The sequence below is a fragment of the Sinohyriopsis cumingii genome, chromosome 7 (assembly GCF_028554795.1).
Source record: "Sinohyriopsis cumingii isolate HCF-2022 chromosome 7, ASM2855479v2, whole genome shotgun sequence".
In the NCBI taxonomy this organism is placed as follows: domain Eukaryota; kingdom Metazoa; phylum Mollusca; class Bivalvia; order Unionida; family Unionidae; genus Sinohyriopsis; species Sinohyriopsis cumingii.
In genome coordinates this window covers 136,449,425-136,465,633 of record NC_142967.1, presented here as the reverse complement: position 1 = coordinate 136,465,633, position 16,209 = coordinate 136,449,425, and the positions used below count along the sequence as shown (strand labels likewise).

The 16,209-nt window shown below is 34.1% G+C and overlaps 1 protein-coding gene across 2 annotated transcripts in view; it reads left to right on the top strand.

The window, feature by feature from the left end:
• LOC149796206 (uncharacterized) overlaps window positions 1–16,209 on the top strand; it is a 58,753-nt gene that overhangs the window by 32,624 nt on the left and 9,920 nt on the right. For both annotated transcript variants that reach the window (XM_089966155.1, XM_089966153.1), the window contains exons 3-4: window positions 6,215–6,362; window positions 10,633–10,702. In XM_089966155.1, the coding sequence (XP_089822281.1) occupies window positions 6,215–6,362; window positions 10,633–10,702 (218 nt within the window). The remainder of the gene's footprint in view (window positions 1–6,214; window positions 6,363–10,632; window positions 10,703–16,209) is intronic.

The following is a 16,209-nucleotide window of genomic DNA, read 5'->3' as shown; positions in this document are numbered from 1 at the left end:
ACATAAAGTAGATATGGGCATAGCATTTCATTTCAGGGCAAAAACTTAAGTACTGCAGAAAGTATTTGATTAAGCTTTCTATTTTGTACATGTGTTCCCTCTGCCCATGAAATGCCCCTATTGACTGCAATGTTACTGTCTTTAAGGTCAGCATCACTGTTACAGCAGAAATTACATTCAAGTAACAAACCTTACGTTGGCAGGGTGTATATTGTCTGCACTGTACTCTTTGGGCTATTTTTTTATGAACATAGTATTACACATAATTATGTCATGTCTTAAACAAACATGAAATCTATGAAAGTTGTTGATACATTTTTGTAAACATAAGGTATTTTTATACTACCTCCATCTTAAAAATGCAAGAAATCTTGCTTACAGGCCATAAATCTCTTTTTTTTAAAAATAAGTGTCTTGGAAAATCACACTTTATTTTAATTTTAAAACATGAAGACTTGATTGGCTTTGAGTTTTTCCTTTGCCCATGCCAGCTCTCTTTCTCCCTTTGAGCTGTTCTTTAAGGGTTTTAACCCATAATTCACTGCATATATTTTGTGCCCTCCTACAAATGTATGTATAAAGTATGGCTTTAAAAAAATCAAACCACTTCCTGTATTTCCATCTTTTGTATATATAACAGTGGACATCCACTTCTTACCTGGCGTCCATGAGATGGGTCCAAAATTTAAGTCCCTCTTGCAAATGACTACCACATGGATAAACTGTGTGCAAAGATTATTGCATTTTGAGGTGTGATTATTGATGTACTAGTGAACAGACAAGGGCTATTACTATGTCCACTCTCTAAAGCTGACATGAATAATAAAAACATTAGGATGTTCTAAATGGCTTATAAAAACACTAAAAATATAAATATAAAGGTGACATTAATTTGTTTAGTTTAGAACTGATTGGCAAGAACAATGCAACAGGAAATTATTATTTGTTATTTATCCTGAAATGAATTTTGTCATCTTAGTTCTGACAGATTTTGTTGAGCAAGTTCTACATTGTCTTAAGCTTTTTATAAATTCTATTCTGTTTAGTCCAATTATACCTCTGCTTCCAGATGTCAGTATGACCACTTGGTAGTATTTGTTTCCAGATGTCAGTATGACCACTTGGTAGTATTTGTTTCCAGATGTCAGTATGACCACTTGGTAGTATTTGATTCCAGATGTCAGTATGACCACTTGGTAGTATTTGTTTCCAGATGTCAGTATGACCACTTGGTAGTATTTGTTTCCAGATGTCAGTATGACCACTTGGTAGTATTTGTTTCCAGATGTCAGTATGACCACTTGGTAGTATTTGTTTCCAGATGTCAGTATGACCACTTGGTAGCATTTGTTTCCAGATGTCAGTATGACCACTTGGTAGTATTTGATTCCAGATGTCAGTATGACCACTTGGTAGCATTTGTTTCCAGATGTCAATATGACCACTTGGTAGTATTTGTTTCCAGATGTCAGTATGACCACTTGGTAGCATTTGTTTCCAGATGTCAATATGACCACTTGGTAGTATTTGTTTCCAGATGTCAGTATTACCACTTGGTTTTATTTTTTTCCATTTGTCAGTATGACCACTTGGTAGTATTTGTTTCCAGATGTCAATATGACCACTTGGTAGTATTTGTTTCCAGATGTCAGTATGACCACTTGGTAGTATTTGTTTCCAGATGTCAGTATGACCACTTGGTAGTATTTGTTTCCAGATGTCAGTATGACCACTTGGTAGTATTTGTTTCCAGATGTCAATATGACCACATGGTAGTATTTGTTTCCAGATGTCAGTATGACCACTTGGTAGTATTTGATTCCAGATGTCAGTATGACCACTTGGTAGCATTTGTTTCCAGATGTCAATATGACCACTTGGTAGTATTTGTTTCCAGATGTCAGTATGACCACTTGGTAGCATTTGTTTCCAGATGTCAATATGACCACTTGGTAGTATTTGTTTCCAGATGTCAGTATTACCACTTGGTTTTATTTTTTTCCATTTGTCAGTATGACCACTTGGTAGTATTTGTTTCCAGATGTCAATATGACCACTTGGTAGTATTTGTTTCCAGATGTCAGTATGACCACTTGGTAGTATTTGTTTCCAGATGTCAGTATGACCACTTGGTAGTATTTGTTTCCAGATGTCAATATGACCACTTGGTAGTATTTGTTTCCAGATGTCAGTATGACCACTTGGTAGTATTTGTTTCCAGATGTCAATATGACCACTTGGTAGTATTTGTTTCCAGATGTCAGTATGACCACTTAGTAGTATTTGTTTCCAGATGTCAGTATGACCACTTGGTAGTATTTGTTCCCAGATGTCAGTATGACCACTTGGTAGTATTTGTTTCCAGATGTCAGTATGACCACTTGGTAGTATTTGTTTCCAGATGTCAATATGACCACTTGGTAGTATTTGTTTCCAGATGTCAGTATGACCACTTGGTAGTATTTGTTTCCAGATGTCAGTATGACCACTTGGTAGTATTTGTTTACCAGATTAAGATGGGGGCCCCGAGTGGCCGAGTGGTCTAAAGCGCTCTTCGTTACGGATCACTGCCATCTCACCTCTGTCTGCGGCGGTTCGAGTCTAAGATTCAGCCAATGTGGGCATGTGAGAAAGCTTGCCAGTAGCTTCTCGTGGGTCGGTGGTTCTTTCCGGGGTTTTCCGGGTTCTTCCTCCACCATTAATACTGGCCGCCATGTATAGCCTATCGTGCTGAAAAATGGCGTTAAACCCCACAACAACAACAACAACAACCAGATTAAGATGTAACACTGAAAGATGGTTCCCAGCAGGTATCAGAAAAGTTTTAAATGTTAGAAGTATTTGAAAAAATTTGTAACAGAAACAAAAGTTTTTCTTTACCTGTTCAGCTGAATATACTAAAAGGACTGGGGCCACGAGTGGCCAAGTGGTCTAAAGCGCTCTTCGTTACGGATCATTGCCATCTCGCCTCAGTCTGCGTCGGTTTGAGTCTTGGATTCAGCCAATGTGGGTATGTGAGAAAGCTTGCCAGTAGCTTCTTGTGGGTCGGTGGTTCTTTCCGGGGTTTTCCCAGGTTCTTCCTCCACCATTAATACTGGCTGCCATGTATAGCCTATCTTGTGCTGAAAAATGGCGTTAAACCCCACAACAACAACAACAACAACTAAAAGGACTGGTTACCAATTTCTGTTTTTTAATGTCAAGATTTTTCAGTTTTTAATGAAATAGAAATGAAACAGTTTGATACTAAGCAATACCTAACATCTTCTGTTGGTGAGATATTTTTTTCTGTACGTTTGCGTATTTTAATTCAATATTGTTGACCAGAAGAAAGAAAAATGCAATTAGCACTAGGTTTGACAAATCTGAAAGGACTGTACTATAAGGATTGGGGTGGAGTTTGCCCCAGTATTAAGTCTCTTGTTAACATGCATGCAAGAGGCAATGAAAACTTTATTTTTTATATGATTATTTGAGGTTTTTTAAAAAAGATCATTTTTGGTATGGATGCTTCTATCACCATTGCTAACAACTGTCCTCATAGTAGGCCAATATCAGAGTTTTGGCTGTTAAGACATTTATGGTTTTGGCTGTTAAGACATTTATAGTTTTGGCTGTTAGGACATTTATAGTTTTGGCTGTTAGGACATATATAGTTTTGGATGTTAGGACATTTATAGTTTTGGCTGTTAGGACATTTATAGTTTTGGCTGTTAGGACATATATAGTTTTGGCTGTTATGGTTTTTATTAGAAGACCTATTATGATTTCTGTTTGGTACTAAATAAAAATAGTACCAATTTGATATACATTTATAGTTCATCCACAATTGCAGTCGTTATAAACATTTGTTATCATTACTCACATATGGAAAGTCATATCAATACATGTACATAGTTTTCACCAAATGAATATATATGATATCTTGTTGCTGATTAAAATATTGCAGATCTGACCTCAGATGTAGCAGCTATCTTAAAAATCTTGTTGTTGCAACTCTTCCAGAATTAATCATTATATTGACAGGGTTTTCACCAGAGGACTTTACCTACTTGATCCTAAATGAATATGCTGTCCTGTTGACATCCGTTACGGTTGCCACAATGAACATACTGCATATAAAATCTTGTCACAAAATCTCCAGAATGGATGGCCATATTGGCATGGATTTGCACCAGAGTATTCTGCTGATGTCTAGTGTGTCCTAAATGATAATGGTGCCAATCTTACAACCAATATGGCCACCTCAGCATCTCATTTGAAAATCTTGTGGTTCAAGAACATTAGAGATGGTTTCAACTCTCTGCAGATAAAAGTTCATTTTATCTTGAATTCCTGGAAATCATTTTATCTTGAATTCCTGGAAATCATTTTCAGACAGTAGAGCAGCTGCCATTTTGAGGGATTTGTGTTTTTAAAAATGCATTTTATTACACAGCTATTATGGTCAGCAGTCATATAATTTCTTTTTGAGATATTAAATCATGTGATAACACTTCATGATGTCATAAACAACTAATGTGATGATGTAAAACTAAGGATACCTGAGGCATTCTGATGCATTTCAATCACATTTCACTACACTATACAGTAGTTTCATTAAATAAAGTCATTGTTTCATTGTTTGATAAATAAGATTGTAATTTATAACTTCATTTCAAATATAATTTATGAAACTTAATTTATAAATAAAAAATATTACTTGATGTCATGGTTCACAAAAGAAAGAAATTATTGAACTCACATGTACATATCATTTTAAAGAATCACTCATGCAAGATGTCCTATATTTTTCATATTTTCTTTTAAATGTATATTTACCTATCAGTATGTATATTTTATATCATACTTCTATTTTATTAAATAGGTGTTTTCCTTTCAACTTATAGATATCATAATGTATTTATATTTAATGAAATGGGTCATTTCCTATCAACATATTTTTATTTTATTAAATATTTTTTCCTGTCAACCTTAAAATCTGACAGCTTTGGCTGATTAAGTGGTTAATGTTGTTTTTTTTCTATCAACCTTAAAAATGTGACAGCTCTGGCTGCCTAAGTGGTTAGAGCATCTGCCTCAGATGTGGGAGGTCCTGGGTCTCTTTTCATAACTACCCATGTTGCCTCTTCGTTTTGTTGTAAAAAGAAGAGATTCTGTGGTGGGTCATTTATGGCACTTTCAGAATGGCTCTTTTTGCAGCAATAAAATCATGGTTTGTAAAAGAAGCACGCTGAGTGGATTCTGGAATGAAAAGAAAAAAGTTTGGTTAGAGAATGTTTTTAAGGCTTATGTAGATGCCTTAAGATTGTGCAGGTGCATTATTGGTATGGCAGATAAGGATCTGTGTCGTTACAGTTGGACTATAGGCGAGTATATATGGTACCATCTTATAATTGTAGCACAAACTTGAGTTTGGAGAGTAGTTTTACAATTTTTGAATTGGACCAAATCCATAATTCAAGTCAGAATGTGGAAAATTGTCTCCAGTATGTAATAGATATTTTCACCATAATCATAACCTTCTTTTCTCAGCTCGCTTGCATGTGGTTGTAATTTTATTTTGGCTGAATGTTAACCGATCAGTCAAATAAATGAAACCGAAATAATTCAACTGGTTCTTGTACTTTTACATTCTGCATTTTGTGACTTTGGTCCTGTGACACATTAATCAAACTTGAAAAGATCTTGAACTTGTTGGACTGATTGTGAATTAATCTTGAAATAAATTTTTTTTTCAATTTTGTTTAAAGATTTAAAATTTCAAAAGATTTAAAAGACATGTAAATTATAGTGGTGTCAAGGAATGTGCTTTATCTTAATTTACATGAAAGATCATATTTTTGGACCATGAAAAATGCAGTTAACATTAACATATATTTGTAATATCTCAAATGAAAGTTATATGGTTTGCTTTGGAACAATTATAAATGCAAAGGTAGTAGTCAACAGGGTGAAATCGTGAATAGTACCATCTCTGATGCATTTAGTAAGCAAAACTTTTGTGAAAATAGTCATCAAGGGGAAGAACAAAAATTATGTGAACCTGGAAATTAATGCTGGAGTTTCTGAAATAAACTTGAATCTGTACCTTTCTGAGTTAAGTAACTTGGCAATGGTTCTGTATGAGATGTGTATGTTTATATAGTCAGCAAAAGCAAGGAATGCTAGATGTTTGACAGCCTAATTAATTACAAGAAGTATTCTCTTGCAGGTAGCGATAAACATGGGCTTGGCACGGCAGATGCTGAACATCTTGTCAAGATCATTGGTATCACAATCACATCATTGTTGGCCTTTATCATCCTCGCTCTCATCATCATCCGAGTCTATAGACGCAATGTGAAGAATAAAAACAAAAGGTAGGCATGGCATCATCTTGTGGTCATTGACATTGCAACAGCACAAGCTGGGGTGGGGTGGGGTGGGAGGCACAATTCCCATCATACAACTTTTGATGGGGTGGAGGCATCTGGATGAAGTTTTGCTTGGGGGTTGGCAAATTTTTATGCTTCACCACTGCTATGTTTGATGGATCATGATTTTGGTAAGACAAAGTCAGCATATTGTGCATACAGGAAATGTACATGGTTAACAAAAATTTGAATACATCGTCATTGCTAAATATTAATAGTAATTTTGACATACATGCAGTTTTTAAGGCAAAAGACTTAGATGTGTAATGTTGCAATATTATGATCGTATGCATTAACACAAAATAGTTTCAAAAGTACTGGATAAATTTATATATCTTATTTTAGATACACAAAACTTTTTGTGTGTTAATGTTTCTTGTCTAACTTTGGGTCTATTAATGCATGAATCATTACCATCTATACTTTCATACCAGTCGATTCCAACTCCAAAGACCCATATTTGTGATCACATAATATGCCAGAAGATCTGGGTCTCTGCATTTTGTTGTGAGTAATCAATAGTACAAACAGCATAGACCCTGATCTGTCAGTGCATTTTGTGATGGCAGAGCTGGGTCTTTGTTGTTTGCAGTTGGACTGGACTTGTTAGTGAGTGAACATGGTAAAATTAATTATTGGTCATTGCCTTGTATTTCTTGAATCTGTGGTAATAATTATTACAGACATGACTGAACAAATTATGTACGACCAAAAAGAAAGAGCCATAATAACTTTTCTGTGCCACAAGCCAAGCATGAAAAATTAAAAAATATTGATGTATGTGTTTATGTCTTCTTCACCATAGAAAGAACAAGACAAATTCATATTGTTTATTTGTAACCACAAAAATTAATTTTCTATATTTTTTTAAAACAAACTTGCAAACTTTGAAAATGATTTAATGTTTACTGCAATATTTTTCTTATTTCTTAATTCAGTATGATTATGAATATATATTCTTAAGGGAAATTTGTACCTACTCTTTATGCCTTTAATGACCACTCCAGTGGCCTGGTGGTTAGAGCTTCTGCCTCGGATGTGGGAGGTCATTGGTTTCAATCCCAGGCCAAGTCATACCAAAGACTTACAAAAATGGTACTAACATCTTAAGTTCCTCAATTGGCGCTCAGTATTAAGAGGTTAGTGTTAGGACTGGTCAGCCTGGTGTCAGGATAATGTGACTGGGTGGGACATCATGCTTCATGTCTGCAGCATGATGCCTCAGTGCTAGACATCACTATAAACTGTCACACTGAAGACATCATAGCGATATGACTGAATTCTTTTTAAAGCTACATTAAAAATCCAAATCACGGACACTATCCCTTTAATCTGCTATATCCATAGTATTGTGTTATAAAGCTAATAATCATTTTCACACTTTACTTTTAGTTGAAACCAGATAACCACTAGTGTGCAGAGATGCCATAAAATAAGTTCTATATATATATATATATATATATATATATATATATATATATATATATATATATATATATATATATATATATATATATATATATATATATATAATCACTGTTCGTATTAATATACATATAATTACTGCTTGCATTTTCTGTCTCAATATGGTGTTGACACTAAATAATAAAAATACCCCAAGACACCACTTCTCTAATATTGGTTATTTTCACAAGGTCTTCATCAGAGGAGTGACATCTGGACTGGAGTCACATGATCAAATAAATATTGATCACATGACAAAATCCTTCTGTACAAAATAGCGTTTGTACATAATTTAGTTGATCATTTGACTCCAGTTCTGACATCATTCATCTGATGAAGGCCTTGTGAAAATGTCGAAAGCATAGGAGTCTAAAAACTTATTATGCTACACAAAGGTATCTAGTTTTGGTTCCATAATATCAGAGACCAGGTTTCAGCTCTCATCAGTTACAAGGAAAATATGGTTCTATCTTGAATTTCTTGAAATTTATTTTCTCAGTTGAGTGTCAATCCATTCAAGGGACTTTAGTTATCACAAGGTGAAGCATTTTCACATGTACAAATCTGCCTGACAAAGCCAGTCATTTGGACTAGCAGTGATTACATTGTCAATATTGGTAATTATATCGTTATTGATATGTACCATATCTAGATAATTGTTTATCAGATATTTGGAACAAAATATAACTTTTTTGTTTATAGATTTTTTTACCCATTCAGACTTACTGCAGGCAGAGTAGACCCAGATCTGCCATAAAATAATGCACTGTCAGATCTGTGTCTATGCATTTTTTAAGTAGTAATCAGTAGAACAAACAACATAGATCCTTGTCTGCCTGTGCATTATGCAACATCAGGGTGTGTGTTTGTTATAGTTTAATCTGAGTTATCAACAAAGACATACAGTAGTTGAACATCTTTAGAATCATTTTTTCAGAATGATATTAACTGTATTATTTATTTATTTATATTTATTTATATAAAAAGAACATAATATTTGCCATTTATTTAGACAATTCAGATTATAATATATGTTACTAAGCTTTTCTCATACTTTTTTGTATATGAGTGTTTAAAACCAAGCTTCCGTCATTTGTGCTGTGAATATTAAATTTTTCATTTGTAAAATTAAAGTGATAAAATTTGCAAAAATCTAGACTTCAGTATACACTTGTTTTTTTTTCATGGTATTTTCCATTTCAGCGATGAGTGAGAGCCATGTCCGCTATAAATGATTTTAATGCTTTTATTTTCTCCATATTTTGTCTTCATAAACATTGGTTATCAAGGCTGACATCACCTTTTAATCTTTATGATTGGTTACGTTTGTAGTGATTATAGGGCATGGTGATTTTATAATTACTTCAGAGATGTTTGACTTTTATTACTGAGGAGAGAAGCTGATATCTCTAAATTACTGGACTTGGTTATGTGTCACTAGTCTGTTAATCCTAAAATTTATTCAGGTGGTCCATCACATTTGATTAAACATTATTCTTAGATGCTGCTCTTTACATCTGGATTAACCGCTTTGGTGGCCTAGTGGTCAGAACATTTGCCTCTGATGCAGGAGGTCACGGGTTTGCACCCAGGCCAAGTCACACCAGAGACATAAAAATGGTACTAACAGCTAGACGCTCAGCATTAGGAGGTTAATATTAGGACTGGTCAGCCTGGTGTCAGGATAATATGACTGGGTGGGACATTATGCTACATGTCTGTGGCATGATGCCCCAGTGCTAAACATCACTATAAATTGCCACACTGCAGACATCTTAGTGATATGACTGAAATTTTTTTAAAGTTACATTAAAAATCCAAAACACACACACACATTCACACCTGGATTATGTTAATTGAACATAGTATTTGTATTTTTCTCTTAATCGCCTACTTGTAAACTATGTGAGAAATAGTCAAAGGTAAAAACAGCTCAGTCTGTCAGTGCAAAACAGATCTGGCAACTGCACTCACACAGGACTGAAATAAAATAAATTTCACTAAAATGATATTTTTTTCACAAATTGCAAAGTTGAGAGTAACATTGGAAATCTTTGCCCAAGGACAAATTGCAGTTGCTGACCTGGGCTGATCTAACGGTAGGATCGATTCAAACCCACAGTTGTAATTCATGCATATCCAGTATTCTTGTGACTTGACAGTTTTCAAACTATGTCATCTTGTTGAATTTTCTTATAAATTAGTGACACTACACATCTTGTATTTGAATCATATTCCCTCATCTTCTGAGTGTATGCTAGAAATTGAACCTTCAAGTCTGTAAGCCCACTTCATATTTGAACCGACTTGAATCAGGCAAGCCAACCACAGAGCTAATGAGGATCGTGTGAAACATCATTGACAACAAATGCTATCAAATAACCACATAAAATTTGACTAGCAGTGAAAATACTGCATATACTTGCTTATAATATGAACCGAACTGCAGACCCAGATCTGCTGTCCCATAATGTGCTGACAGATATGGGTCTGTTCAGTTTGTTAGGAGTAATCTGTAGAACAAATAACATAGACCCTGATATACAGGTGCATTATGCTATGGCAGATCTGGATCTTCGATGTTTGCAGTTTGACTTCACTTATAAGCAAGTATATATGATAATCAGGTTTATTGTTAAGTGTAGAACAGAAGATGGAGGTACAGCCGAGGCTAGAGGCCTGTCATTATAATGTTAGTAATGCAGAGCAATAGCAGAGACATTGTATTTCGTTTTTATTTGTTTTGTTTTAGAATATCTCTACGGCGGACCCTTCAGAGTGAGGACCCAGATCATATCTATGCAGAAATTGAACCCCTAAGGGTAGGTATAGCAACCTTTATTGCACAATTTTACTTATTTCATATGTTTTCTAGTATATATGCATACTGGAATGGAAGAGAGAGAATTATAAATATTCATGAGACAGAATGAAAAAAGCTATCCCTTGATTCTATTGAAGAATGCTTGATAATAGTAGGCAAAATTAATACTTAATACAAATAATACTATCATACAGGTTAGAGAACTTTTAATTCGTACTCTACCAAGATTTGAACCCAGGTCTGTGGGTAAACAGCACCCATCGCCTGCCCATATTCCCTCACCACTAAGCACACATCACCAAATAATGATGTTACTTAAAGTGTTACATGCACTTGTGTGCGGCAGACTCGCTTGCATGGTGACCTGGTAATTAATTTGCATCTTTCTACACAGTCATTCCAGATTCCTGTGAAAGAAATCAAGGTATATAGAATTAATTTATAGAGAATTATAAATGCACACCAGACAGAATGGAAAGTGCTATCCCTGATTCTACGCAAGACCTGGGTTCAAATCTCTGTAGAGTACGAATTAAAAATTCTCGAACCTGTATGATAGTATTATTTGTATTAAATATTCATTCTGCCTACTGTTATAAAGCATTCTTCTATAGAATCCAGTGATATCACTTTCTGTTCTATCTGGTATACATTTATGGGTTTGAATCTTGGTAGAGTACAAATTAAAAATTCTCTAACTTGTATGATAGTATTATTTGTATTATCACTGATATACCATGAAATGTATAAAATTTTCATTAAAATGAAATGAGGTGAGCCTTGTTTCCCTTTAAAGAAAAATTTATACAGGTGGTATATCATTGATAGTGCATATATACTATACATACACATATATGTGTATTGACCGAGTGAATGAACTCCACTGTTACGTATATCTGATTTTATATATTTATATATATATATATATATATATATATATATATATATATATATATATATATATATATATATATATATATATTTTTTTTTTTATTTAATTGTTTGTTTGTCAGTTTTACACTTTTATTCTTCTTACATGCTATTGTAATGTAATTTTATTCACTGGAGATGATATTTTTTTCAGAAAATTGGTTGACCTGAATCATTCTTTTCATAAACACCAGGTTTTGATCTAAATTCTGACCTTGATTCAAAATTAGTAAACAAAGTTCTATTTTATTTTTAAAATGAGTGGTTGTTTCCAAGGTCATGATGGGCCTATATGGTTTAAGCTGTAAACAACTTTTTTAAATTTTTTACTTGAGAGAAAATTAATGGTCTAAACTTGATCACGTGATTAATTCTTTATTCTCTCGAAATATTTGAAGAGTGCTTACACAGGTTTTGGAAAGACATTGTTTGCAAGTTTAATTTGGATTTCCAACACCGGAGTGCCATTATTTGTATTTCTACAAAGAACTGTAGATAAGCACAGTACTAACTAAAGCGTATGTCGTCGTCATCCATCTTGGATTTTCCACCAGGATTCGTTGTTGTTGTTGTAGGGTTTAATGCCATTTTTCAGCACGCGATTGGCTATACATGGCGGCCAGTATTAATGGTGGAGAAAGAACCCGGGAAAACCCCGGAAAGAACCACCGACCCACCCACCAGGATTCGAACTTGAAATTACTAGAACATTTATTACTAGGACTTTTGCAATTTAATTCGTGGATTTTTCTAAGATTATTTTTTTATTTAATTCTTGAAACCGTAAGTTCTCCTCCCTTTTTTCATTTTTACAGAATTTTCCAGGAAAATAAATAATTTGTTAAATTTTAAAAAGCTTGTTGTTTTCACTCTTTCTGTGTTACTGTTTATTTGAGCCTAAACACGTAACATAGAAATTGGGCACTCGTCTTTGGATATTTGAATTTTGGCTAAAATATTTCAGAAAACTTTGTTTTTTTTTAATTTGAATTCCCCGTGCTTTTGAAATCTTTAGTGAGATCGACAAGCTTTTTCTAAAATGGCATCAAAAGTAGAAATCTTTCTCTCAGATCCTACCCAGGAACAATTAGATCTTTTCAAAAAAGATGATTTGATTCGGCTTGTCAGAAAATGATCTTTCTGAGGTAAAGGCTTCCTTAATGAAACAGGAAATAAGAAATATTTTGGTTCAGTATTCGGTAGAAAAGAATGTTTTGGATAAAACTGCTTTGGTTTCAGTCAGTACATCTGTATCCGACTCTGACACAAAAATGAATGAATTAGTATTAAAATACAAGATGGAACACAGGAGCTTCTCAGAGTGTTTTATTGTCAAGTACTTTGCCTTTTTCTGAGAAGTCTTCTAATGAGTGTTCTTATTCATGGAGTAGAGTGCAGCTTTGTTAATCTTCCTCTCTGTTGTGTAAATTTGTCATCAGACTGCCATCTCACCTGTCTGCATGGGTTCGAGTCTAGGATTCGGCCAATGTGGGTATGTGAGAAAACTTGCCAGTAGCTTCTCGTGGGTCGGTGGTTCTTTCCAGGGTTTTCCCAGGTTCTTCCTCCACCATTATACTGGCCGCCATGTATAGCCTATCATGTGCTGAAAAATGGCGTTAAACCCTACAACAACAACAACAACAACAACAACCTTGATTCAAAATTAGTAAACAAAGTTCTATTTTATTTTAAAATGAGTGGTTGTTTCCAAGGTCATGATGGGCCTACATGGTTTAAGATGTAAACAACTTGCTTTATTTTTTTATTTTAGAGAAAATTATTGGTCTAATCAAGGCCATTTTCTGTGTACATTATATAAACATGATTTCGCAATTCTGGTTTTTCCATAACTGCGCATTTGTTAGCTTTAATAGAGATGTGTAGAGAGAGATTTCTCAGTTTTCAGGCTTTTACACTTGGTATCAAGTTGCTTTCTTTGTTTTTGCCAGATTTTGAGTTAATTATCTTCAATCATTTGGATTTCAAAAGGATTAATTCTTTATTCTCTGGAAATATTTGAGCTTACACAGATTTTGGAAAGACATTGTTTACAAGTTTAATTTGGATTTCTAACACTGGAGTGCCATTATTTGTATTTCTACAAGGAACTATAGATAAGCACAGTACTGACTACAGCATATTTCATCGTCATCGATCTTGGATTTTCCATCAGGATTCGAACTTGAAATTATTTTTACATTTATTACTAGGACTTTTGCAATTTAATTCGTGGATTTTTCTTAGATTATTTTTGGATTTTATTCTTGAAACCGTAAGTTCTTCTCCTTTTTTCATTTTTACAGAATTTTCCAGGAAAATAAATTATTTAATAATTTTAAAAAGCTTGTTTTCAATCTTTCTGTGTTACTGTTCATTCGAACCTAAACACAGAACACCACATATCCCTGTGAGTGTGTCCCCTACAAAATGTAGTTCTATGCCTCTTCTTGTTCACAATCACCTTTGCAAAATTGGTAAGTTGATTGTCTTCTTTTTAAGTTAATATTTTTATTCACATTGGTTAGATCAGTATAAAACACATGATTTAAACATGAAAGTTTGTTTTTATTAAGAAAGTAGAGCACTACAAACATGCTGAATGCTCAGGCATTCACGTTCTGGTGTATGTAATTAGATTGGAATAGAAACTAGCAAAATGACGAACCAACAAGAGGTAATTAGAATATTTAAATATAAGGGCTGAGCAAAATAAAATTTTAACCACTAGTCCAGGACAAGTGGTTTCAGAAAATTCACTAGTCCCACCTTTCTCTTAACTAGTCCCACCTTACTCGTCACTAGTCCCACCTTATTTTTCACTGGTCCCAAAATGGTAATCACTTGCCGAGTTTTGATGAGACGTATGTGCTTAATCCACAGAAAAAACAAACAAATTGATATACAACATAATTATTTCTTAAAAGAATTTTATTTTTCAAAAACATTGGTTGTTATACATTTGGCTTCTTCAGGTTCATGTATATATGTTTTATCCGATGGATATGAAAATATGTCCATGTATATGTCTGCCACCTGCACCAGCACTAAGCCAGCAGTTGATAGCTGTGTCTGGGTTAAAGTCATCAAGCTCTGATCAATTTGCAGAAATGTTCATTAGCATTTGTTAACTCTTTTGGTTTAAGGAATTTCTTAAAGAAGTCTTGATTAAGTTCATTGAACTAAATCCTCGTTCACACTCAGAAATAGCTACCGCACACTCAGTATCCATCTTACGTTTTATCCCATTTTCAAACAAATTTACCTTCGCTGAATCGCCGTTATTACCTTACTTGCAAAAATAATTTAGCAAACTCATTTTATCCACAGAGTAACTATCAGCTTTCTTGACAACTACTTCTAAAGTAATCATAACATCAATTTTCTCTTTTAAATACAAACTGAAACAGCTCATTAATTAGCGTAATTGTTTTGCTTCAAACACAATATTGCACGTGGAAGTTAATCATCTGTATAATCAATTATAAATTAAAGAATCATTACAACTGTACTGTCATTTAATCAGTTCATAAAGGAAACCAACACTGATGACGGTAATGTACCTTTCATTAATTTAATTACACTGACTCGCTGGATTAAAATCATAGTGAGCCTCTTATTATGATCTAGATTGAGTAAACTCATTGCAACAAAACTGCTTGCAACACTGCTAATTGATCATACTGGCTTTCCTTTGTTTGACGTGTTTTGATTTGCCGATAATTTGGTCACTTAGCCCAATATGCAGTCAGGCGGTAAAAGGATGTAAATGTATACACGAAGAGGGGTAGAATCAAGTATTCAGTACGCCCAGAGGGCATGATTGGCCAAATAAAGGCAGATATAGTGATTAAAGCAGAAAATAAGGACTAGCCCAACTTTTTTAAAAAGCACTTGTCCCGGACTAGTGACTTGGAAAATTTTACTTGTCCGACTTCACAAATGACTAGTCCGGGACATCGGGCTATGGGATTTGCTCAGCCCTGAATATATTTACAGTTGATTTCAGTCATTATTCTGCTTTAGTTAACATTACTATGTATCATAAAACTCTCTCTCTCTCTCATTTTCCTTTGGATGGTTTAACTTAAATTTTCCATCATTCAGAGGTCCAGAGACGACATCATGGGACACAAGCAAAAATCCCCAATGCTTCTATTTTCATGGATTTGCATATGGTTTTTTTGGCTATGATGGTCCAGAGGGATTGAGAGAGGGAGTCAGGGAGGGAGCGGGGGGCCACCATTTGGATATTTTCATATTTAATTAATAATAATCGATTTTTATAACATTATAATAGGTTTAAGATAAAACAACAACAATAAAGCATTAAATACATTATAGTATGTGTGCCTCATAACCGACAAATTTAACTTATAGTCTCGACAGGCTTTTGCAACTATATATCATTGATATTATGAACAATGCATACCGTTTTAACAAACCATATTCTTGTAGGTTACTTAGTACAAGTTTGCTTTTAAGGTTTCAACCCAAAGAGTTTTTGTCTCTCACTCCATATTTCTGTATATGTTGCCCCTTATGCCTGATAGATGAGAATGGAAAAAAGAAATGATT